Genomic DNA, 27,238 nt, shown 5'->3' with positions numbered 1-27,238 from the left:
GAATCAAGTACCAGCTTCTACTGGATAATCAGACACAGAAAAATAAAGTTTGAAAGAGTCTATTTCCTATGTTGTGAAAACTTACTCAAAGAAACCATTAAAATGATGGAACATATGTTTTTTTTAAAGTCACATCACAAAGTCAGTGAAGGCATGGATAGTTTTTACCATTCAGAACTTCTTCCCACAAACCAAAAGTGCTGTTCCTTCAGAGAGTTTGGTCCAAAATTCAAGCCAGAAAGAGTTACACTAACTTCAGTGGTTTTTTTAAACCCCCAAAACTGATGACTCAGCCCTTTCATCAGTGAATCCTCTACTTGAACAGAGGAGGAATATGAGGGAAGTTGCTGCAAACCCTGGAGGATGTACTAACTCTTATTTTTAAAGATCTTTCCTGAGTTTGGGCAGAAAAAGTTTGGTCATTATGCCAAATCTATGAGATCTGGAGCAGGGAATAGCAGAGACAAAACAACACTTGTCCATAATTTACATCAACTTCTTAGTATCATCCTCATAAAATGTTGTGCAGAAGACACCTGGTGGGTATTTTAACATAAGGTAAACACCAGGAAAAAGCAACTGAAGTCAAATGATTCTCCTGTGGGCTTCTGTCACCTTTTCTCTTCCCTGTTGTGTGCAGAACGTGCAGAAGAAGGCACGTTACAGAATGACAAGATTCAAAGTGTGGGTCAGACCCAAACCCTGATGCTGGACATTGTCAAGGACTGGAGCAGTGAATGGCAACTATAAATCGATGCTGGAAGGTACAAAATACACAGAAGTGAGAGCAGACAAGCAATCAGTGTGACAGGAGAGACTAAACCACACAGGTACTACAGGTGAAATAATGAAAATCCCCACAAAGCAACAGCAGGAATGGTCTCCTAATAACATGGCAATCGTTGATTTAGAAATGAAGGGTAATGCAAGATGGGAAGAATATTTAAAAACTTGTGGCTACATGAAACCTGACTGTGACGAGCACAACGATGGCAACACTTGGGAAGAAATCCTCTTCCATGGTAACTGGAAAAATATGGCCAGTGACTCAAAGAAAGGAGAATAATTTAATCATATTTATCCCTCGTGTCAACTCAGCTTCTCTACAGACTGAAGAATAATTTCTTGAACCATTCATATTGAATTCTAATGATAGAGCAACTGCCATATTCCTAAATTCTTTTCCAATGTACGCCCAGAGTATAACTATATAACATGGTCAGAAAGCAACGGCTTCAAAATGGTGTGCCCCAGCTCCTGTCTCAATTATAGTATTGGGGCTTGCCTCAATTATACGTCGTGGCTTTCCTTATTAGCATTATTTGAAAATGTGCATTAAACAGCTATGCCAAGCATCCAGAGTACTGCATGCTGCAATGTGCCAGTTACTCTGACAGCAGCACAATGAACTCCCAGAGGCAGTCAGGAACGTGCAGTGATTTTGTGCCAGAAAAGCCAAGTTTCCATGTGAGACTCTTCAACAGGTTCTTTGTATGTGGCTTTTCCTTCAGCATCTACCCAAAACATGCTTTAAACACTGCATAGCTCTCATTTAGGAGCCAAAATACATTTTTAAGGCTACATATTATGTGCACATTTTATGCCAGACTCCTGGAAATAGGGTGTTTTTGATGCTTTAAGGAACTTCATGGCTTGAAAATGAAGCATAGAAGGAGCTGTCAGAATGGGCTCTAAGTAAATCAGCTTGAGAACTTTTGGTACTTCATTACTTTCACTAATTTTGCTTATATTGTGACTTTCTTCTCACTTCTGTCTCCTTTGCTTTTCTGTGCATTCCAGACAAATTTTTGCATAGTAGAAATATTCTGAATTAATGAAAAAATTAACAATCACATGCTGTCTTTAGTGCTAATCAAGAATGGGAATCAGACACAAAGCTGAAACCCTGTTCTTAAAGATGAATGTAATGTCTTAACATGGTTGTGTCAGGATGTCACACAGTAATTAACTCCCACAGCCTTCATGTTTGAAAGAAGTTTGAATTGATATGGCAAAATTACTTCTCTGTTCTTCCACTGATTTTCTTTGCATTGAACCAGCAGACTATGAATTTTAAAAGAGATGATTATGCAGCAAATATATAATACACCAGCAGGGTTATTTGTGATGCTTCTGGTTAAAAAAAATATGAAAATTGACTTCAAAATAATGTTAAATACAAGGAAATTGCACATATTTTATTTCCTGAAAATCTCTAATTAGATGAAGTTCTAGCCAAAGTTACTCAGAATGGGGAATACGGAAGGATTGCTCATATGCACTTCCAGCTAATGAAAATTATGAGTCTTGAATTTTTAGTTTTTTCTGTAGTGACAAAGAACAGTTTGTCTGGGTAATCTCTTCAATTTTTTTTTTAACTCATTTGCACATATATTCTACAAAGGGGAAAATACTCCTCATTGGCTTAATCCCCAGATGTTTTATTAAAATTAAAATACTTGAAAACATTTTGTAACAGGCCACACAGGAAAGAACCTTAGGGGTTTCTATCTACAAGTCGAAGTTGTATCTAGGAAAGTACCAGTTTATCTCACCTGACTTCCTGAGAACATCAAATTACCAAGATATACATATAAAAATATATACTAGATAATATATATAATCATAATAATTATAGATAGCATATGTATTATTGCATAGCATAATTATTATATATAGTATATGTATATGTAGTATATATATAGTATAGTAAATGTATATTATCATATAATATAACTTCTGGGGTTTTTTTTGTTTGTTTTTCTTGGTGTGTGATGAGTTGTTCTCTCCACTGAGGACTTTTCTTTCAGTTAGAGAGCTCTTAGTCTGGAGTGTGAGCACCCCAGCAGCTGATATGAGGAAAGATGAGACACTCTGCAGTGGGAGTGGGAATGGGACATCTCCCTGCACGTTTTCTCTCTGCATTTCAGATAAAAGATTAAATAAATGACTGCAGTGAAAAGGCACCAGGCATGCCCTCTGTACCATGAGCACGGTGGGCAGCGGCCTCCCTTGCAGAGCAGATGATCTGCTGCAGCCACCACAAAATGAAGTGCTCAGATTCCTGGAAAGCAGAAAATGTCAGCACACAGAGAACAACCACAAAAAGCAGAGTTGGTGCAGGATGAGCATCTTTGTGCTGGGAGGATGCAGGTGGTGGCAAGGCAGGGTGGCACTGGCACAGGCAGGTGGAAGTGACTCGGTGCCAGGCTGGGAGCTGCCAGCAGAGCACGGAGGGATCAAACACAGCTGGAAGTGAAATTCTGCACGGGAGCAAAGCCCAGCCCACAGGGAAAGCCTCTGCTCTCACCTGCCTCACCCCACTGCCCAGGACTGTTTAGTGGCATTGCCCTGACTACAGACATTGACTTTTGTAGACACTGAGAAAGACAATGAGGAAACAGAAGCAGCTGGATTTAATGCAGATACAAAATACTGAGCCACTGTGTAGCAAATACCTCAGTATGGGAAACAACAAAGAAATAGATTTCCCTCTGAAAGGAACTTTATATTAACAGGGAAACTGCATTTCAACAAGGCCATTTTTAGTCTCATAACAAAGCCAAACTCTCCAAGGACACATCCTATCACTGTACACAATTAAATCAATGACTAACAGTAACATTTGTTTTCACATGTTATAATACCATTTGCACATGTTATTTACCCTTTTCTTCAACTGTGAATAAAAGAATATTTTCGTTATACATTTATACTTGTTGCTTAAAATATTTTTTCATACATTAATATTACAAAGTTCTGCAATATGCCATAAGCCTGTGTAAAAATACATTCTACTCCCCTGAAAATTCAAGCCCTTATAAAAACAACAGCATTTCTATAAGAAGATGTTTAAATCAGTCAAAAGTTGCAGAGGAAAACAAGATCAAAGAAACGAGTTACTTGTATGCAGCAGATCAGCCTTCTAAATTCTGCCTTATTTGCACAAAATAAATCACAACACCATCATCCAACCGTAGTTACATAAATGAATCAGCTTCCAGGGTAAAACTAACCTAAACTATTCATTTGGGGGTTGGTATGGGTTTTTTGGTTGTTTTTTAAATATATAAGTTTTATTTCCACCAACAGATGGAAGACTGAGAAGCAGCTCAAATATTTTAGTTAATTAAAGTTTTTCTCCCTTTCAGCTTAATCCCAGAATGGTTTGGGTTGGAGGGGCCTTAAAGCTCATTTTATTCCACCCCCTGCCATGGGCAGGGACACCTTCCATTGGGGCAGGTTGCTCCAAGCCCTGTCCAACCTGGCCTCAAACACTTATTCCAAGGCTGTGCTCAGGACCATGCATATATATGTGGAAAACAAGTTTTTCAGGAGCCACAGAGCCATTCTATGAAAAGAAAACCACAAAAACCACCCCAGCAAACCCCAGGCCTGGAATCCCTGGTGTCCTCTCCTGAGCAGAGGCGCCAGCAGTCCCTTGCTGGGCACCAAGGAGGAATTTATTCTGCCTGGCCAGGAGCAGGGCACTGGGAGAAGCCCAGCCTGGCAGGCTGAGCAGTGCTGGGCTGCAGGTGATGCTGATTTGAAGGCACAGTGAGCTTTGGCTGAATTAATAGCAGTGCTCCAAGTGGGAGATCCATGAGAGCCACGGCTGGAGGCTGCTACAAAGCAGTTCATCAGCAAGTCAGCAGCTATTTTTAGTATTTATAATGAAAGAAAATTGACAACAATTGCCAAATACCTGCAGCGCTAAACCTTTCAAGTTCAACTTAAAAAGCACTGGGGAAGACTTGACTCTGACAGATGTCTGAAAATACTCAGATATACAGGTAATGAACACATATTTTAGAAAAAGCCAAACTGCTGGTGTTAGAAAATACCCTTCAGTGTTATCTAGCAGGAGTTTTTTTCAGGGAGTAGGATCTGACCTTGGAATGTGCTGGTGAAACCCTGTTTCCATTTATTTTTAAATACCTTACAATAATGTGGGCAAGGCTCAAAAACCAACCCAAATGCACATGCAAACAATCAAAGTGCTCACTAAGCCACTCCAGACTGGACACTAACTAAACTGATCCTAGGTACTAATTATGATAAGATCAAATACTTTCCCTGTGAGAAATTACCATTTCTAAGCCCAGAGGACAGGGAAGGGATGTGAACACTTCCCCTGTAGTTGCTAACTTCTCCTTTTACTCAGCCATTCTCACTCCCCATGCACTTCATGTTGACAATAAAGTACATAAATTTCCTGGGAGAAATTATATCCCTCTAAATTAAAATTATTAACAGCTGGAAGATAAACAGACTATATGGTATTGCCTAAACCAGCCAAGCATTTCCCCACAAATGCCATGTACTTAGGGATTACTGCTTTTAATAAGTTAATAGCCAATATCTAAGTGTCATGAGTGGAATAAACTGCACATACAAGCAGTAGTAACTAATAAGAAGAAAGCAGTAAGCAACTTTAATTAGAACAAAAGTTAATTAAATCCACCATGGAGGATCACAAAAACAACTCAGATATTATATCCTCATGACCTCAGTGATGATGTTAGTGTTTCCCAAAGTGTTCTGCCCTACCTAGCATGTCATAAAAAAAGTGTTCTTCCCATCTTGCTGTTAGTGAAAGGTGGGAAAAAGCCAGGAAAAATTAAAGGCATTTAGTAATTTCATTATTTCTTTTGCCCTTTTCATTCTCTGTTGCTCATTGAATACTGCCTGTCACACACAGCCCCTACCTCCCCCAAAAGTGCTTTGGGCTGAGCATGCTTGGGAAGCAAAAAGCACATTGTTTATCATAGTGATTTAAAGTAATTTGAATTAAATCATTCCATCCTGACACAGGCACAGCTTGATAAGTAACTTTAGTCAGTTCAGCTTCTACTGGAATTCTTTCAACACACCCACCAGAATTTCTCCTGGACAAGAATGTGCCCATTCTGCCTTTGGACCCTATAAGAAGTCATTCCCTCATTGTCTGCCCCCATCTATGCCAGACATCAAACTTTCAGCTGAAATCTCCCTGATATTATTCAGGCACTGCCTGGTTTTACTTCCAGATATCAGGAATTGTCCTGCTCAGCCAACAGGAGCAGAGCTGCAGTGCTGGGGATGCTCTTCCCTCTGCTCTCTGTAAATGCACTGATTTCACATCTCGTGCTGCAGTCAGTCCCTCCTACAGCAAAACTCCTCCAATTCCCACTTTCCCTGCAAGCCACCAAACACACAGGATGGTGCAGGGGAGTCTGCCAGGCTGTGCTGCACTCCCTGAGGGCACAAGTGCCACCAGCTACACCCTGCCACTGCCCAGGTGACAGCACGCACACAGATGTGCCCCACAGCCCTCACCAAGGTCTTTGCAAGTGCAGAAAGGGGAGACTCCAGGCAAAACACCTCCTCCAGGGAGTAAAAAACCTGCATGGAGCCTCCTGTCTGTAACGGGGAATAGAGAATGCAAAGCTTGCACTGTGCTGAATTATTTTTTGGGTTTGGTTTGTTGGGGTTTTGTTTTAATTGTCTTTTCTTCTCTCAGTGTTATTAGAAGAGACCTAAGCCTGATCCCCTGTGACTTGTTCTCAGCCACTTCTCTGGTTTGTGGTAAACAATTTTAACAAGGCAAATCTAGAAAACTGAATTAGTCTTCCATTTATTTTGTAGAACATCAATTCCCTCAAAAAAACATCCCAATACCCCAAAAAATAAAAAAACAAAACCAAATTTCTATAAAGACTGATAAAAATCCTCTCTCTCAGTTGTTGATATAACATAAAATTAAGACATAAAGTAAGATCAATAACTCATTTCCTTATGCATTTCAGAGAACAGCAACATAATCAAGGAGTATAAACAGTGCCAAGTCATTTTAAGTAAGCAATGTATTTACAGGAGAACTACTAAATAGCTTCTAAACAATATTTTTTAAAATGCTGACTTATTTCTTTACAGAGGACAAAGCTTAGAGCTACAAAACATGCCTGGAACAACTTGTCCAGAGAGTTCAGAGTCATTAGGAAACACATAAACACAAATACAGTCCCCCAAAGCAATTTTTCCTGTCAGGACTCGACTCAATACAGACACCACCAGGTGAAGCCCCAAAGACATTCTTTGACCAAGGACAGACACTTCCCACCCTCACAGAATAAATAATCCCATACTTGTGGATAATGCAGGTGTTGACAGCATTTTCTAGATAAGAGAACCAGTTTTACCTATGAAAGGTTTGATGTGTTGACATGTGCCAGATGATTGTAGGTAGTTTAGCACTAAACTGCTATTTTTTTTTTAAAGAGTAATCCTTGCTACATCAAAACTAATTGCAACCACAGCAGCAGCAGCAACATAAGAATGTGCAAGGAGTTAGATTGTACCTGAGAGGCCAAAGACTGGTTCAGACAAAAAAACAAGAGGGATGAAACTCCTGTAATATACAAAATTTTACCCAATTTTACGCATCCACCAGCACATCTGTCCCTGCCCACCTCACAGGAGGGGTCATGGATCCCTCTGCATGGTCATTAATGCCCATGAGTGACAAAGTGAGGTTTCATCACTACCCACTAGAAGGTAATCTTCACTTTTGAATCACAGAATGCAAAAAAAGCCCCAGCCAACATTTTCATTTAACATAATTCCATTCAAATCCTAGATTAAAATATATCCCATATTGAAATCTGATATCAAAAAACTGTAAATTCTATTGACAAATCTTTTCCTCAAGACTGAGCACTCTCAGGAGATGATCAGCTTTATTGACTATCCTCAATCCTCTCTTTTTATATATTATTAAAGTAGAAGAATTGTGTAACTGACTGTGACATTTCAAATAAACAGCATCTGTGGACTAAGTTCATTCAAACCTTTGCACTTTTGACACTTAACTCTTAGAATTGTCCCTATAAAACTTCTAGAAAACTCAGTGTTACCACCATCTCTACAACTAAAATAAAGGTTGTACAGGTGACTGCCAACATAAATCTTGCTTAAAAATGTATTCACCTCATAACACAATCCAGCATCTAAACTCAAAGTCTTACTTTGAAAACAAGAAGCTGGAATAACTTCAGCAGTAAAGGTAACATCCAAATAGATAAAAAAAGTAAATAATTTCCCCTTTCCATTTTAACTGGACTTAAAGCACAGGCAACAAGATTTTTAATGTGTTGTTTCAGATTACCTTCTTGGCATTCCTCAGACTGGAATGATAAAGTTATTCTAGGCTGCACTGAAAACTGTTTTGTAGGGTGTGAAAGGAGTCAGTGTCCAGAAGCACAGAGAGCAAGAGCTTTGGAGCTCCTCCCTCCTTACCTGTTCTGCACCATGCTCATGGCCATCCAGTCCGAGGGGTACACGTTCTTCCCAATGAGATCTTTGAACATGATGAACGTTTCCATCAAGAAGTCCTGGAACAACAAAATGCAGTCAGGCTGGGGCTGTGGAACACACACTTGGAAGTGTTTCTGTGGGATTAAGGAGCCAGGATGGGGGATTCCACTTTGCTCTCAGTGAAGTCAAGAGAAGAACTCCTGTATTGTAAATGCAGGTGAACCCAATGGGAAGAAATGACAATGTCTGACTCAATTCAGAAAGCTGAATTATTTCTTTATTATGACTATGCTAAAATACATTAATATACTATATAAAAGGAGGATACTAAAACTACATACTACTTTGTCTGACTCTAACACAACTCGTGACCCTCTCTGGAGAGTCCAGCCCCAGGTGGGTTGGATTGGCCATCAGGCTCAAACAATCCTCACCAGAATCCAACCAAGCACTCACTTCAGGTGAACAATTCTCCAAACACATTCCACATGGGAAAAACAAGGAGCAGAAATAGAAATTGTTTTTTCTTTCATGTCTCTCTGTGCACCTCTATGAAAAATCCTGAGAGGGAAAGAAATGCACTTGCCACACTCCTAGTCATCTCAATAAATATGAGATTAGAACCAAAGTCCTGTGGAACAGCAGTCTCAGATCCCAAATGGAAGCTAAAAGCTGTTACATTGAAGTCATCATACAGGGCTCTTCAGAAAATAGAAGGAATAAATGAATGGAAATAAAAAGTTGTAGTACTTCTGAGAAAAATTTGATATTTTTATTAATTAATCCCACTATGCAGAAGAATGAATAGGCTTGAAAAATACAGTATTTTTTCATTTTTTACTCCATTTAGTCCATATTTAAAATTTCAATTAGGGCACCACTCTGATTTTAGGAAAGAAGGAAAGTGATCAGTTCTTTACCAGTGCTGATATTGCCTCCATGGGTAATAGCAGATGTAATCCAAACCTGTGCCCTTACCCTGACATATCTGACAGCTATAGCAGGAATGTAAAAGGACACACATAAAACCATGGAAACCTTCTGGGACCATTAAATTATGGCAGAAACAATTTCAATAAAAGGATGCACTACAAGAATAGGGCATTTATTGCATTTAGCTTACAATGTTACTTGCACCAGGATTAGACTCAATAGTGAAAATGGAAATGGATCATTGTGTGTGAAATGTGGAGGGAATGGCCAATTAGTTGAGGATAAGTTTTGCTGTTGTTTTGTTGTGGGTTTATTCTTTTTCTTTTCCCCTTTCTCAGAAGAGTACGGCACAAAGATCCCATTACTTATTCTGGATCATTACATCACCATCTCAGTGCCAGGATCAACAGAGAAATTTGTGTCTTTCCAAATTTCTGATTACAGTGTTGTCCAGTGCCACCATTAGAAGAGGGAGGCAGTGCAATAACACAGAGGCAAAAAATGTACAGCAACAGGATTCATTCTAGGAAGAATCAGACAAGAAATTCCAAAAAAAACCCTACTGATTTTTGACAGGAAAAACGCTGTAACTATCAACTCTGTGATGACTTAGTACTCACCACTAGTTCTGAACTTGTCTGGAAAGTTTCAATGTACACTGAATAATGCTGGTCACTCATCTGGTTTAGGATCGCTGTCATGCACGCCACAAAATGACTCTGAAAGCAAACCAGGCAGAATCAACACATGTGAATTACTGAAGATATTGGACTGTATTCTTTCTAAAGCCAAAGCATGTGAAACGCCTGAGAAATCCCTTTATGTATGTAAAAATAAATAATATTCAAGCTTTTGCGAGCCCAGATGAAAGAAACAAACTAAGAACTCCAAAAGGATTATTCCAAAGCTGCCTTGCCAAGGGACAGGCTCTTGTGAGAAAGCTGCATCATTAATGAGACGCCATGTGGAAACACACATTGTGACAAGAAAACTTCTTATATAAAGTATAACTCACTATCACCTTAAGACTCCTGAAAGGCATATGACGTCCCCTAGGATTCTTCTATTAGGAATTCATGGGAAGAAAATATGTTAGAATCAAAAATTTCTAATACTTCTATTATTCACAGGAAGAAATAGTGCAAGAAATACTATTTTTTTATGTTCTGCAGGTGTTTTAGCAGCTATTAGAGAAGTCTCAAACTTTTGAACATTACAACTTTCCCATCTCAAAACTTCTTTCAAACTTCCTGAGAAGGAAGTATTTAGTCTTTCTCAATTCCTAAAGTCAAAATGCTGAAAGATACAGTGAAAGCTCACGGGTGGAAATTATGTAAATTACTGAAAGTCAGAAAGACGTTTCTTTCCCAAGCAATAACAATGAGTTGAATGATTTGCACTTTTCCTTTAAGACTGTCAAGATTCCTCCTTACTGATTCCTTTTAATTTGCTGAAGTCTTAATTCTTGGCTTAAAACCAAGCCTGCTTTCAATGTTTGGATTTCATGAGAAGAACAAATCTCTGAGCAGTTTGAATGTTCCGGATGAGCCCTTTCAGTGGCCCCGCTCGGATGCTCGGTGCCGCTCGGTCTCGCTGGGTCCATCAGAGTGGTACCCAACCATTTTGTCCCCATTCCGGAGCAGAACAGTCCCTGCTCAGCTCTGCCTGTGACCACTAGAGGTCTTGTGCTTCCCTCCAAGAGCTGCTCTCCGGTTCGTGCTGCTGGGCTTTATTTATTTTTTCATTCCTACGCGAGCAGACCCAGCACACCTCTCGCATACAGAGAGTGAAATTACAACCTAAAGGACCTATCGTACCCTCTTTTGGAGTAATCTTAGTGCTAGTGAGAGCCTCGCCTACTTTTTAAGGCTAAGAAGACTCATTTTCTGCAGGTAAAGCAAAAGCTTTCAGGTAAGAAATCGTGTGTTCTCGGGTACTGATGCTCTTCTAAAAGAAATGCTGGATTTCCTGCAGTAGTACTTCACTTTTACAGTTCTGGAGCAGACAAATCTTTGCTGTGGTGTTAAATGCATAGCTGAAGGGAATAATGAATTGCAAAGGGTTCGGTACTGAAATTGTGTGGGGGTTTTCTTCTCATGTCTTGATTTTGAAAAAAAGACTATCGGCAGAAGTTAGAGAATTGACACGAAAAGCAGCTCGTATTTTTAGCACTTAACATTCACCACTGAATGTCTTTCTAGACTCAAGTTAAATAATCACTGCTTGAAATAAGCAGCATTTCTTCACAAGCATTGTATAGACGTATTATGATGCTTAAGGGCAAAAATACTTTAAGAAGGTTATTTCTTTTGTTAAAACCAACTTCAAAAAATGTGCCTAGCTATATCTGTGATTGTGGTACAGCAAAAATGCCTTAGTGACTGGGTATGGTGATTTTAAATTTACCAGATGATACACCTTGAAAAGAGCCATAAGCAAAGGTCTTGCTGGCCAGGACCTCACATCAAACCTGTCAAATTCATATCAGGTGGACTGAATGCTAATAAAAAAGGTGTCAGTAAAGATGGTTTGCTGCAAAAACTTTATCCTTTCCATGTAATTGTAAAGCAGGGAAATACAAATACTGTTTGATCTTTAATAATTTTCTTCCCAGCAATCTCAACTATCAGAAATCATCTGCTAGCATCTTTATAGGTTTAAAACTTGCCCCTCCCTCCTAATCCCCAAATGGCAGCAATAAGTATTTGCTTGTCAGAGGCAGCCTCAGATCTCTGAAGTGCCCCTGCACCCCCAGCACTGCCACTCTCCCTGGCAGAACTGAAGGGTAACTCAGGGCTCTCCACAGCTGTGATCAAACCTGCCAATACCTCTCTGCATCCACTGAAATTCTCCTCTGGGGTTTAAGTGCCTCTTACTGGAGTGTGCAAAGAGCACAAAGTGCCTGTGAACAGTAAGTTCTGCAAAAAACCAGCTCTTGTGCCTGGCCACAGCCTGTGTGTCCAGAGGATGGGCAGAAGAAATTTAGAATCACACAATAGTCTATGAAAAAACTGATTTCATTAAATTTTGCATATAGGCATTGAATAGTTAGATAGAATAGGTTAGAACAGAATAGGATAGAAAAGGTTGTAGCAGACAAGGTGAAGTTCAGGTGGAATCCTAGCAAAGCATTTTAGCTGTGCTCAAGTTGTTAGGATTTAGCCTGTGAATTACAGCAGAAAATGTTGATTAGAACTAGGTCAAATGTATAAAAAAATATATGTATCAAAGTAAACACTTTACTGCTGAGACAATATGAACAGGAAAAAAAACCAGAAACAATTCTGCATGGCTGTAATAAAATATGCATGCTCTAATAAAATATTTCCCAACTTTAATACATTTATTTCCTTATGAACACAAAAGAACCCAAAACAGAAACAACACTGAGTTCTATTTTTTTTAAATTATCCTTTTTTCAGACACACTTTAAAAAATGTGTAAAGAAATAGGACAATTAATAGTATGAACACTGCGCTGCTGTAAGGAGCAGGAACACGAGTAAATAGGTGTCAAATGAAAATGAAACAGAGGAAGAAATGCCCAGGAAACCTTCACAGAGGAAGAAATGCCCAGGAAAACTTCAAATTCTCTGTCCACTGAAACTCCCCCATAATTAATGCTATATATAAATGAAATAAAGTGCTGGCTTTAGTATAAACACTGCAAGGTAGTGGGTAAGGTGAAAGAGATGTTGTTTTATTTGAGTATATACAAAGTACACCAAAAGGAATTGCAGACTTATTCTGTAAAACAAACAGGGCTTCCTAAGGTCAAGCAGGAATATGTGGAATTTCTTGCACTGCTGAAAAAGTGCAGATTAGCTGTGGATGCAACATGAACAGGAAAAGAAACAGCTGAGGAACATCAGGATCATATGAGTACGATGACAAACTTCAACACCTAGCAACTGAAGCCCAGCACACTTTATAATAGCAGATGGTGACAGGTTGCCGTAGTAACTTCAAATAGAGCAGCAGCACAAGGATGAGGCAAATGCATTGGAAAAACAACAGAAATAACATGGAATGAAGCTACATTTTGATCTAATCTAGTAGAAGGGTTTCAGTGGCTGCAGGGTAGGCAATCCTCATGCAGATGCACTTCTGGAAGGACTCGGGGATATTTATTTAATGTAGGCATTTAAGTAGCATTTACCCTCAGTAATAGAGCACTTTACCATCACAGAGCCTGAGTGTGAACACAAAACCACAAGGATACACTCATTTTGCTCACCCTCACAAGCAGGGGGAGGTAAGGGGGCTCTGCACCATCCTCACAACCTGTGACCCCACACTACTGATGGTTCATGTTTGATTAACACATGGCTTTCTGTACGGGGCAAAGAAACTTATTCAAACAACCCAGCGTTATTGTGGTGTTTGCAGCAATCATAGATTAGACTTAATTCTGAAGTCTCTTTTAGGATAAGCCAAAAGTTTCAAAATTCATTGTGTGTTAGAAACAGTAGTTGTAAAAATAACGCACATAAAAACAGTGGCCAAAAATTTCATTGGGCCAAAGAGTTCTGTTTTGATTGGGTTTTTCTTTTTTTTTTTGTTCAGAAATAAATACGAACATTTTTCTGGAGGAAAACTGAGAAATATTTCATCTTGAGTGTAATTAAAGAAAAACTAATCAATCACCTATTTTAAACAAGTGTTAAAAATCATCAATATTTATGTTGTATCACAAGTCTGTTATTGAGAATGTCTCCAAAAATACTGTCTTCACAGAATCATTGAGTCATCACAGCTGTTCCTTGTCATGGGCTAAAGAGCAACATGAAAACAAGTATGGAAGATGCTCAGTGATGCCACAAAGAACTACAGTAACTTGAACCCACAGTTCCTCAGAAAACCCCATCACACTTTGAGAACTGTGGCATATGTAGAAGTTGAGACAAACATCTTGATCATATTATGCAAATACTAAACAATACCAGTCTGAAAGGAAAAATAAGCAGAATTTCAAGTGAATTGCTAATGCAGTAGTTCTGTTTCTCTCCAGAAATAGATGTCCCTGCCAATGCATGTGCAGTCCTAAAATGTAGTGTTTCGAGCTGGAAAGGCACAAATACATAAGCATTAGGGCAGGCTGCTATGCAACAACCTCAAGTATCCATCACGTGTGAAATGGGGACTAGCTCCCAATCCACACAGACCTGGAGCCTGCCAATGAGCACATTGTGCTAATTATTCACTTACAGTAACATTCATCTACTCTTAGCTTTTAATTTTCCATTTTTACGTTCATTGGTTCTGTCTCCTTGTGTTTTATGGCTGACTGAACAGCATCCTGCTTCTGCATCTCACTGACAGCCTTGCATTTCTGCCTGAAAACATGCTGGGCTCTTTTAGCTTGTTCTACCATTTCCTTTACATTCACAAGACTTAGCTAAAAGGATGCACAACTATAAAAGTAACAGACTACCAGGTAGAGTAATACAAAACAATTTTGTAACACAAGGAGAGAGTAACTGCAGCTGCTCTGTGTGGTTTTAAGATATTTTACAAGTTAGAAAAACACAACAATTTCAGTATTATTTCATTCAAGACTTTTCCACAATAGATAAAAGCAATAAAATAATGGTTCATGGTAGGACATAAAAGTAGCTTGATTTTCATGGAGTATATCCTTTGCCATCTTTGTTTTTTTTTTATACAGGCGTATTTTTAATGTCGTACTGATTTTCTAGCAATATTCCAAAAAGGAAGATCTTTTCATTCTCTGCAATGTTTTTTCTGCTGCTGGGTTTTGTTGTTTGGCTGTTTTTGTGCCATAAATCCTCTCCAGAGTTTCTGCTACTGTCTCTGGTTGATATGAACACTCCACTGTAATTGATTTAACTTCTGCTGAAGTCTGTGTTCAGACACAGTTGTGTAGTTTACTACTTTTCCTGTAATATTAACTTTATGTTCATCTTCAAAGCTTATTTACAAATAAATTATGAATAATAATAATCAATGAGGTCAGAAGGCACTGAGTGGAGCTCAGCTGGTCAGAGTATGGTGCTAATAACGCCCAGGTTGTGGGTTTAATACCTGTATGGGCCATTCCCTAAAGAGTAGAACCCATGATCCCTGTGAGTCCCTTCCAACCTGGTTTATTCTGTAATTCTTCTATGGTGCTGTGATCTGGAATGAGCAATCTGGTCCAGAGCACAGTTATCAAAGAAAAAAAAAGGATTTGTTTAGCCTCCTCACTTAAGCACTGCTGCCACACTCCTGACCTGAGCTCTGCTCTAGCAGATGAAATCTCCCATCCTTTGCCTGCAGGGGTGTGCAGCTTTTCCCTCCTCCTCTGCATCCCACTGATTGCCTCCCCACAATCTCCTGAGTCTAGTCCCACAGGCCAGAAGGACCTTCCTGCCCTGGCACATCCCAGAGATGTGCACTGAGACACCCCAGTGTCCCTGGGCTCTTGGGCTGCTCATTTCCCTGACTTCTTACTCCCAGCGCTGCTGCATTGCCCTGCGGGCACTAAAGCAGGTGGGGCAGGCAGAGCAGAGCCTGCCTGGTCCTGCCCAGTGTCCCAGTGCACTCATTCCCAGTTAGAGATGGTGACAAACACTGGAACTACGCACAAGCACAAGAGGAATCAGATTACAAACACCACCCATGGTTTATTTACTGTACAAAGACTGGCCAATCTCTTCCATTTGAAAGGACTGGAAAGCAGCTTGGGAACTTGCAGGAGGTGATAGAGGGGCTGGGGGAAGGGTTCCCTGCCCTGAGGTGCAATATATAACAGCAGCAACCAACCCAGCCAGGGCTGCAACAGGAGGCTGCAGAACAGAACAGAGCAAGGGAGAGCAACCCTGGGGTCAAAAAGAGCAGAACTGAGCAATCCAAGCTCTTCAAAGCACAGCAGCATCTTTTATTGCTAAGCCATGTACTTTAAATTTACACAATGTGAAGACGAATGTCTTGGATGATGATTCACTTCCTTAAAATGAAACAGAGCCATCTCCTGTATTCCCAGAACTAGATCACTCTATTTGATTTTGTTCTTTTTCAGCTGCACTTATTGAAGACAGAAAAATTAAATTAAATTTCAAGTACTTGATCAGAGATTAGACTAATAAAATATATTTGTGAGTGGCTAAAACAAAGCTTTAGCACAATAGTTCGGCTTAAAACTGTTGAAAGTCATTTCACTCCAGAAACTTCCTTCTTTACTTTTAAATTGATCTTATGGAGAAAATAGGGCCCAATAAAAATAATTTTCCAACAAATTATGTCAATTACACTAACCAATCTACCCACAGTGTTTGTTTAGGATTGATTAATAGCAACTAGCAACTGTTAGAACAATTTTAATTTGCATCTGAAATATTTTCCACATTTAAATGTTATCCAGTAGGGGCTTTTATGAAGTTTTTAAATTGTTTTGTAACAGTGGGCTCCACTTTGAAGCATGAAAAAAATCTTGGAGTCTGGTTAGCAGAGTAATTGGGAAAAAAATTCATAGCAAAACCCAAAATCTTTCTAAAGAGAGCTTTTCATATGGAATCTTGGGTAAGTTGCTAAATAGAAAGCATAGGGAACTCTCCATGAAAGAAAACCCTGTGGAAACACACATATAAAGATGAAAGGATAAAACTCCAAAAATTACAGAATGTCCTGCCAATGGACACAATCTACAATCCACAACCTACAGCCAATTATGCATCCTCCTCAGGTGTGGGTCTCTTCAAGGGATGTCACTTATTTCCCAGCTGGTTGAATTTCAATTTTAATGTAAGGTAAACAGAGAATCTGGATACTCTAATAATATACAGATAGAAATTTCCCAAATAGAATTGTCTGCATCAATTATTTGTGCATATTCTAATCTGTATTTTTAGGGAGATTCTAACACATTATCCCTGGGCTCTAGCAGAATAAGGAATACTCCTTTAATAACCTAGCACCAGCCCAAGAGGCGGATTTATTATACACTTACAATATAAGTAGAATGAAGATGAGAGTTGAAATTTCTTTGAATAACTAATCAGGGATTATTTTAGCTCTGTTTTTTTTTTTTTGTTTTTTCCTTCCATGTTTTTAAATGGGAAAAAGGAAAACTATTCAAAAGCCCATAGAAGGTAAAGAAATCCAGAATGCCCTGGCTTAGGCTCCATCAGGGGTGTGACTGTCCCTTGCTTGCTCAGTCACTGCAATCCAGGAGCCTCTGAAATCCTAAACCACAATGGGACACAACCTAACTCCTGTTCTTGGCTGTTTGGAAAATGCACCAGGATGGCAAGAGCCAGCACCTCTTCTCCCCTGGCATTAAACCCCTCTGACATAAAATTATAACCTTATTCTGAAATGAAAACTTGCTCCCTAAACACCCCAAACATAAACCATTCTCAGAAAAATGGGTGAGTATTGATGCAATAGCCCTGTGTTAAAAACAGGTCTTCCCAAACACAAACTGGGCTCCAAACAATTTTCAACAATTTCCCAAACATGATTATCAAAATATTTTGTGGTGCCATGTCATCTGACTATTTGAACTCCTTCTCAGGATGACGACTGTGTGCCAAAAAGACACTTCTTTATGTTGCTTTACTGCCAAAATATTCAAGGCTACTTGCAGAGATTTATTTTCCCTCATCTCTAAGCAAGGATTTCATTCAAATGGATTTTCTAGCTAAGAAGCCAGGGTACCAACACCTTCTTCTGGACAGAGCAAACAGAAATAATGAGTGTAGATGCATGTTAGGGAATTGCAATCCTAACAGGAAACAAACAAAAAGCAGAATCACATACATATAAAAGCAAACTTGATCAATGGGAATGCCAGAGAAATATAACCTCTTACGCCTCTGATATTCAGAGTTTGCATCACCTGAGCAGTCTTATAGTCTCTTATTTTTATGATTAGTCACTGCAATACAGAGTGTGTGGGAGCATCAGTACACATCTAACAACACAGGGAAAAAGTGCTGATCAGAACCATTACAACCCACACCTCCAATGTAGTTTTCATATTAATGCTATTGGGTTCAATAGCAGCTTCAGGACAATGCTACAGAAGCTGTTCAGAAAAGCTTCTTAGATCATGGGTGGTAGTGTCATCTTTGTCCTCCCCTGAAGTGCCACCAAAGGACCTGTTGTGAGCAGGTTGTTTTCTGTCCTTTTAGTTCTAGAGAGCTGAGGGTCAGAACGAGTATTTGGTAGATGTTGGAATCTGTGGTATTGATGATTCCAAGATTGTAGAAAGTCTCTGTCTGTCAGCCCCGCTGCCAAAGCAGAAGCCATAATTCGTCTGTGCTGTTTCAAGGGTGTTTATTCTGTTTATCTCTAACATGTTCTGCTGCCCTGCCGCAGCTCTGTCCTGCAGGGCAGCGTGTGGGGCTCTGCCCTCAGTGGGATGGTACAAACATTAAATACCAGAAACTACCTGTGCTGGATTTACAATAACGTGCCAATATCTGTCACCTACGTTGGACAGTGTGTCCCCAGCCTGAACCAACAGAAAAATGCCAACACCACAGTGAAACATGGAGGGCATGAAGAAGGAGAAAAAGGACAAGACACACCCAATTTCCTGCATCTTGTCCCCTTTGGACCCCTAATCTAGAATCCTACAATTTTACTTTTGCACCTGTGCCACACTTAATTATTACTTATATCAAACACTCAGAGCTTGTAATTCATCCTGTAAGATTGAAAACTCTTTTCCATGGACAGAGATCACAGACAGTGTCTCTGGGGGCTCTGTCCAGGGGGGTTCCTGACCCCTGCCAGGGTCCCAGACCTGCCAGGGCAGCCAGAGGGATGCTCTGGATTCCCACAGGTAGATGCTGCACCACCTCAACAGCCAAAAGGACTTCCAAGATATTTGAAGAGAGATCTCATATCTTGACAACATCATTGTGGTAGGTTTTATAAACAAAACCTTTTCCCATATTAGATAACATAAAGCCAACATCCTTTGAGCTGGATGTTCCTTACAGCTTCCTGGAGCTGGATTTTGTGAGCCATTGTGTGCTTCCTGGTAAACGACTCTCCCAACTATGGCTGCAGCATTATCATATTAAGGCAAGAGTCTGGGAAGCTGGTGGGACTGGAATTAAATTTTCCAGTTAGATTATTATCAGTTTTCAAGGCATGCTCATTAAAAAGAAAAAGAAAAAAAGTAACCTTTTCTGCTCTGTTTTTGTTTTAAAGGAAGTTGCTAATATTTTAAATCTTAAAACAAGATTTCCTAGGCTGCAGAGCTTAGTGTCAGAAATCCAGTAATAGAGAGCATTATTTTCTTAAGCATTTCCCTTAAAATAAGCATGTCTTTCTTATATTTATAAAGTATGAAAAGAAAGCATTTACTACTAGATCAAGGCCATTTGTCTTTTTTGAAATGGCACTGTAGTCACATAAGGTAAAAGTGTCTTTTGTTCGATCTCGTCTTGGTACCAGGTCTTGACCTCCAAAACTGTTAAATACAACAACCATTAAAATATTTTAGTAATACTTAGCAAATAATTACTAATCATTTATATATATTAAAAAGATATTAAATTATATATATTTAAAAAAAGGTTACAACCAAATAAGAGGAGAACTAATATTTTTCATAAGTTGATTCCGAATAAGGCAGTAGAGAAGGAGGGAATTTGAAACACAGGAGCAGTAGTGGAGCTCCCTTAGCCCTTCCAGATTATCACAACATTCTGCCTGCCTGTGCTGCAATTAGGGAGCTCCAGGACATTAGGTTGGCCCTAGCAGGTTGTGCAGCTCGAGGCACAGATGCTCTGGAAGAACAGAGCATCCAAGCATGAAACCAGGAAACCAGCAATGTGGTCCTAGGGATTTGGGAGAAGACAGAAAAAGGAACTTGCACTCTGCAGAATTGAAGAGCATCCTCCAGGATCTCACAGCAGTGTGTGGGGAGCAGGTTCTTTGGTGGCCAGGAAACTGAGGAATGTAAATGTGCAGGATGTGGGCATGGTTAGCCCTTGTTCAGGTGATTTCCCTGCTGCTGCCTCCAAGCCCTGCATCAGTGGTGTCCCCACAGGTTTGGGCACACCAGTGTTCCCAGACAGGCTGACGGGGAAACAGCCTGATGTGCAAACCTGTGACATGCAAAGGACATCAAAATAAGCCTTGTTAGTCTGCTAACAAAATCTTAATTATAGCACCAGAAATAGCTCTGAGAATGCTGTGATTTTCTGGAAGCTCTTCACAAAACAAGGGACACTAGGATTGCAAACATCTCTATCAGCATATGAAATTTATTTTTTTAAAAAAGGAAAGGTTGTTCCCACTGAATTAGGTCGATTCCTATTATACAAGGATACACATGCCCTCAGGCTGCCAGTTAGACATTCCTGCCTCATAACTCTTCTTCTGGACTTAGGGGAATAACAAAGCAATCTTGACAGATTACACATGGCAACTGTTCTGTGGGTTCTAACAATTTTTTAAGGTGTTTGGTTGTTAGCTTGGTTTTTTTTTTTTAATTTGTTTTTGTTTTTTTGGGGGGGTTGGTTTTATTGTTTGTTTTTTTGGTTTTTTTTTTAATTTTACAAGGCAAACAAACCAACCAAAACCTGAAACACACACCTGATTTTATGCAGCTAACACATTATATAATAACCCTAACACAAGCTTCTCTACCAGCTTCTGGGTTGCCTGCCTGGCTTAGCTTTGTAGTAAGGTACTCACTTGGTTTCTTGTTTAACTTTTTCTGGAAAACATTGGCAAAACTGCACGTCCAGTCACGTCTGAAGTGAGACACAACCACACCTACTTGCTTCATGTTTTATTTGCCTTCTTAATAACACACTTTTACATTGCAGTGTTTTGCTCGAATCACACTGCTACTTATCCAAATTAAACCTGAAGCTATTCCCAAGGAGACCTTTTACACCGAAATTATTCTTTAAAAGAAAAAACACAACGGTTTTCTGAAAATAACCTCATTGCAGGGCCATTAAGGCAACACAGTGCTCATATGGAATAATAAGGGAAGGAAGTAACTTCTATGAAATTGCTGAGATTTCACTAACAGGCCCTGGGAGATCATCCCAGGGATACAAAAAAGAAGAAAGGTCATCTTTGTTCCTGAGACAGGGCAGGCCATATTCCGTGTTATGTAACTGCTTCAGAGACTATCATCTCTAGTTGGAGAAGAAAAGAGCAATCATTTAAAATACTCAATTACTTGGGCCATTCTGCATTCTTGTGCTTAGAAGAGGATCAGAAAGTACAGGGAAAGTGACTTTAAGCAAATATTCATCTGCTTATGCTATTAACTTACATATTAAAATAATTTGAGCATACAAAAATTTATTGAAGATACTTATTTCCATGCAGCCTTTTAGTTTGGCTTACTGCAGTTCCCAAATAGAACTTCTGGACTTCTTCAAACTGCCAGTCTCAGTAAAGACTGAGTAACAAAAACCCCAACCCTGAGTGACAAGCAGGTGCCACAGATCTCAGGACACTGCAGATTTATTAGGCAAATCATAAATTATTAACCTCTCTGACTATCTAAGTATAACTTGGTAAGCTAAAAATAAAATTTGAATTTATACAAGATATAAAATTGGTATAAGGTACCAATATTGAGAAATATCTGAAATGGGAAAGGCAAGGAAACAAACAGGCTTTTGTTTTGCCCTTGACACCACTGGGATGTGAGCTTGTGCTGCCCAGAGAAGCTGCTCATTTCTCCAGCAAGGTTCAGAGCCCTTGGAGTGTCCAGAGATGTTCATCTTCCCCTTAGTGAGTAGGTCATCAAAGGGTCACCTCCCTCCCTCTTGGGCCATCTTAGAAACTCAATAAGGGGAAGAATCCCCTTTCCCAAGAGGAGAGTGAAATGTTTATCTATACTTTGTGATTTATTTTTGTAAACCATCATTGCATCTTTGCTCTTTGGAAATGTTCCAGGACAGAAGACACACAAGATCCATGATTCTAAACGTGCCCAGCAGGACAGAAATATATCTATGGGATACTTTAATGTGCTACCAGATCACTCTCTTTTCCCATCTCAACACAAAATAAAGTGCCATCATCTCCCTTTTTCTGCCATGGGATTGAAATTCTTTCAAATATAAGTATTATCTCACTACATGCACTAGTTCCTCCTCCTAAGACCCCACAGTTTCACAGAATTTCCTTATCTTCTGTTTCTAAGGAGATCTGCTCTGTGCCAAAACCCCCCAGCTACTGAATCTCAGCCCTTAACTGGGGCTGTCGTGGCTTCTCCAACCTCAAACTGCAGAGTCTCTACATGGAGAATTTAGGGATTTAAGAAATTCTTTACATCAATATTTCTTGGAGATTAAGAAATAACAAATATTATCAATATTAAGAACTGACTATAGAGAAACGAGTCGTTACAAGGTTGATAGAAAATGTGTAAATTTATCCTTTTAGTTTTAAGGTTTTTTAAACATGTCACCTAAGCCCTTCAGTCATCAGGGGCATTTGAGTTCCAGTCAAGTGTCTGATCCCTTTGTAACTCAGATTGTTTCTAACTTCATGAGAAGCTGTACAAGCTTTGCATAAAGAAGAAACACATATTTTCTTTTAAATACCAGGAGAAAAAGTTGTTTGGTATTTTTTTGAATATTCCATCTTCCAGCATTCCTCAGTATCTGTTAGTACGGAGACAATTTTAGCTTTCATAATCTGCCTCAAGCCAGCAGTAACCACCAAAATACATAAAAATAAAAGAACATTATTTGAATAAAGTGTGAAGAACAGAACAAATTAGCCAGTTGTTTGCCTTATCCCAGTGGAACAAGTTTTGACTGAATTTTTATTCTATTGCTTTGAAGAAAAAACAGTATCTAGCCATAAATATTTTAATAATATATAATAATGCTACACATGGCAATAATGCTGTAACTTAGAATGGGTGTCTCTGTCAAAGCATGAGTGCAGAGAAACTTTCATTTTCCTGGTGCTCCTTATGTGGGGAGTGGTGCCAAGCTTGGAGAGCAATTGTAAGGCTACATTATTTTTCAGGCTATAAATAATTAACTGAAGTGGGATTCTTTCAAATCCTCTCCTCATAAAAAGAAAGACTTTTCAAAAGCAACTTCTCTCCACCTTTACAAAAGGTAGTCAGGCAATAATGATGCTACAATTCAAAAGTAAAGGCACCTGCCCTGCATAATAACAATCTATGCACCTCTCAAACAACTTTAAGCTGCAGACTGTTTAAATATAGAGGGCAGAAGTGGTGTATAAATTGACAGAATAAAGTCACAGAGAATTATGGATAAGTTGGTGAAGCAGACTTGAAACACAGCTCTAAAAACTACCTTTACAATGCTCATAAAAGAGAATAAACCTGCTGCCTTTCTCATGGATTTAGAGAGAAGCACTGCACAACAGAGTAGACACAAGTAAAACACACCTGCATTGTTCCTTCCCATTATTCTATTCCAACATGAAGCTACTGAGGTGTTAAATACACATAAAACCAAGGGTTGTGTTCTTACCACATACTTTTAAGTCTTATAAATCTGAACTGTGAATTTCCTTAGTGATGATATTATTCACTATTGATGATATGAAACAGAATTAAAATTTGCAATTGCAAAGTCAGAAGAAGAGAACAAAGATTTATCATGCAAATCCCTTTCATTTAATTGTAACCCCTCAAAAGACATGTGACTGAACTCTCCAACATCAGCAGGCTGGTGTGTTTTGATATAAAATTACTTATAGCAGGGACTCAAAATAAGCAGAGGTTTCTCTCTTGCTCTATTCCTCACTAATCCCCTTCCAGAATGGATAATTCTGGCTCCTGACAGGTTGAGGATAGAATGAAACAGAACCTACACAAGAACCTGAACTACCAACCTTATTGCAGTCATATCACAGCTCCATTTTGCAAACATGCCCAAGGAGATGTGCCAAGGCATCAGCCTGCCTGAGCAGACTAGACTGCAGGGTGATACAGCCTGAGAAAACTTCCTCTGACACTGAAAACAGCCGTGGCCATAACTGAGTAGAGACTTCCCCAGAGGAGTCCCCAGCTCCTTGTATCCCAGCCTCCATTTCTCTTCCACCTGTAGCTTTTTGTGCCAGAATTTGGGAGCCTGTGGGAAGTGTCAGTCTCTGCAGACACCCTGCCAAAGCCAATAAGCACAATTCCAGTCTCTCCTGCACTTACTGTCAGCCATTGCTGCTAACCCAGTCTAAGCTGCCCTAATTCAATTCCCCCACACCAAAAATATTTCTCAAAACCGACATCTGGGAAGAGGCACAGCCAGGTGCATTCAGCTGAGTACACAAAATACATCTCTGGAGGATGAAATATCCAGTTACTCACATTCCTGATGTCATTCGCTGCTCTGGAAAAACACAGGTAAAAAAGTCTCAGGATGCAATTATAAATTCCAGCCCTGTTACCACGATGAGAGCTGGCACAATGTTCCCACCCAGGTTCCAGTGCTTCCACAGGGAACAGAAGCCATGGGAGGATGGGTTTCAGTGGGAGCTTGGCATGGTTTCTTCTCTCACTGCTTCCCCAAATACCCAGGTTTGTGACACAAGTGAGAGTAACAGTTGACTCCTTACATTTACTGAAACTCCCACTTACTGAAGTGGCAAAAAAAGTTCTGGAGAGCCTAAAGAATCACAACTGAACACCCAGTGCTTACAAGGCTTCCCACACAGCTGCAGCACAGCAGACTGCTAAATACTTTTGGATGCAGCTTTGCCATGTCATTCTTGATCTGAATGGATATATTTATTGGAAAAAAAACCCCAGAAACCAACTGAAAGCTAAGGGACTGCAGCAAGTACACTCAGAACTTGTTTTTAGAATTAAATAAATATTGTAATGATGAAAACAACTCCAGTGGAGAAGTCACAGCCTTTAGCAAGCACTTTATACTGGTTTTAAATTGTATTTCTTGTAGCAGTGTCTCAACAGGAGAAAGGTGCTGGGCAGTGGCGATTGTTACGCAGGAACCATGAAAATGCAGCTTTAAAATTTGCTACTTGGGCAAAAATAGTAAGTTTTTCTGTTCTAACAGGCATAGGCAATATAATTAACAACCAAAGAGAAAGTTCAAAAGGTCATTTTCATGAACTTATCTGTCTCTAACCAAATGCTGAGGGCCTGCAAGGCAGCACAGGGTACAAACCTGCCTTGCACAGGTTACCTACATACAGCTCTGTTAACATTTTATTTAGCCTGAATATAAACCTACGATAATCTAAAGTGCAAAATGTGCACACTTTGATAGAAACATCAAGTACTTAGCAATATTTTTTCAACTGATAAGATTTATACAAGGAAGAGCACTGAAATTTTGTGCTGTGAACCAGCAATTTGGACACTTTCCAGCTCACCAGCCTGTCACATTGGATAACTTCCCTCTCCCTGTAGGCATTCAAGCAGTTCTTCAAGAGAAATTTCTCAGTTTTAAGTACACTCATCTTTGCAAACTAACACTGAAAAAAAATCCAACTTGTGTCCGTATATAAATATGTGACTGAAATGCTTTCCTCTAAAGTTAATAAAGAGTAGTATCTTACCTTCTGACACTAAACCTTGCATGAAGAATTCCCAGTATATGCTCCAGAAGAAATACTGAGATAAAAATGTTGCCTAATCCATGAAGACTTTTTTTTTTTTGACAGAGCAAATGAAATCGATCAACTTTTCAAAAGAAAAGAACTTTTATTTTTATTAAAGTAGAATAAATGAATTTCAAGTACCATGGTTCTGAAAGTTATTTCAGAATTAAGATCATCATGGTTTTGTCTCTTAGTGCATCTTCAGCACTTCATGTGGAATGGCATTGCATCATCTCAATCAAATCATAGACAAACTACACTCAATTTTCATCCCTAAAACTTGCTTAGCTAAGTCCATTTTCTGCTGCAGTAAATATCACAGCTTCTTCTCTACCCAGTCTCACCAACCTGAAGTAATTTTCAGATCTTGATGTAAAATTAATCAGAGAGAAAATCCAGTAACCTCTTCCACCACTGAAATGTTCCCTTTCTGAGGACAGAAACTTCCATCCTACCCTGCATTCCTTATCTCTGTTAGATCCTCTTCTCCAGCCACCTTGGTCCCACCTGGAGGTGGCTTACAAAACCCACCAGCAGGATTCATAAAAAGTTTTTTCCTTCTTCAGTCCTTTTTGCTCAAGCAAAGTTCCTTCAGCATTAGCAAAGCACTGCTGGAGGGGAAAACTGAGCACATCCAGGGACATCCAGAGAACTCCTCTGTGGCCACGCACACCAGCAGAAACAAATATTCTGTGTACTGCCCAATTAGAGTAAGAAATAGAAGAATATTACACTAGACAAGCTGTGCACTGGAGAAAACTCCAGGTATGAAACTATATTCCACAAATTACTCCATCTCATATAATAAACACATTTACTTTCATAAATAGCTTTGTGCTGCATTCTGTGGGACCCAAAGCAATAAGACACCTTGTTGTGATCAACAACAGGCCCCTGTACACAGAGGCCATTTAAAAATCCCTCTCAGCAGTTTCATCTTTCCTGTTCCCCGCCAGCTTTTCCTGTGTATCACAACAAGCTGCAAATTTGCACTTCTGGGGGACTGTTTCTACTTTATAGGCTCTGCATCTGTCACCCATTTTTATCTGAAAATATTCCCTTCAGAGGCCTCCTTGCATGCAGTTCCTCTGGAACTCTGAGCACATTTCCATCCATTTCCCTCTGCAAGAAAGGACAGGAAAGAGGTAATTTTCAGCATCATCCAATTCCAATGGTTTCAAATCCATCTCTAGCCCTGTGTGCTGGCTGGTGATGTATGCTTCACTGCAGTCTCCAGGGATTTCAGAAGCATATCTAAACTTATCCTCAACATCTCTCATTATTTTGAGGGAAAAAACCCAACATGATTTTTATGCGAAGAAGAGTTATGACTAAATTAAGCAGCTTGGCCAACAGCTATTGCTGAAGTTTCTGATGGAGACAGAAAATGAAATGGAACAAGCACAACATCCAAACCAACACAATTAAAGTCTTAATTCAGACTTGTTAACATAAAATGGTGCATTTCA

At 39.4% G+C, this 27,238-nt stretch overlaps 2 protein-coding genes across 3 annotated transcripts in view; one reads left to right on the top strand and one right to left on the bottom strand.

Annotated features, from left to right (window-relative positions):
- The window catches only part of DOCK2 (dedicator of cytokinesis 2), a 154,243-nt gene that overhangs the window by 49,138 nt on the left and 77,867 nt on the right, over positions 1-27,238 (bottom strand). The window contains exons 28-29 of the mRNA XM_030283811.4: positions 9,849-9,947; positions 8,278-8,372 (exon numbers count right to left, since the gene is read on the bottom strand). Coding sequence (XP_030139671.4) covers positions 8,278-8,372; positions 9,849-9,947 — 194 coding nt within the window. The remainder of the gene's footprint in view (positions 1-8,277; positions 8,373-9,848; positions 9,948-27,238) is intronic.
- Positions 10,718-27,238, top strand: part of INSYN2B (inhibitory synaptic factor family member 2B) — a 29,911-nt gene continuing 13,390 nt past the window's right edge. The window contains exon 1 of one of the 2 annotated variants that reach the window (XM_012575974.5): positions 10,718-11,139. The gene's annotated coding sequence lies outside the window, so the exon portion shown is untranslated. The remainder of the gene's footprint in view (positions 11,140-27,238) is intronic. The other variant, XM_072935125.1, reaches the window with a different exon arrangement.

This window comes from Taeniopygia guttata, chromosome 13 (assembly GCF_048771995.1).
Source record: "Taeniopygia guttata chromosome 13, bTaeGut7.mat, whole genome shotgun sequence".
Classification (NCBI taxonomy): Eukaryota; Metazoa; Chordata; class Aves; order Passeriformes; family Estrildidae; genus Taeniopygia; species Taeniopygia guttata.
Note: the sequence above shows the minus strand (reverse complement) of the source record. Positions and strands in the feature narration are given on the sequence as shown.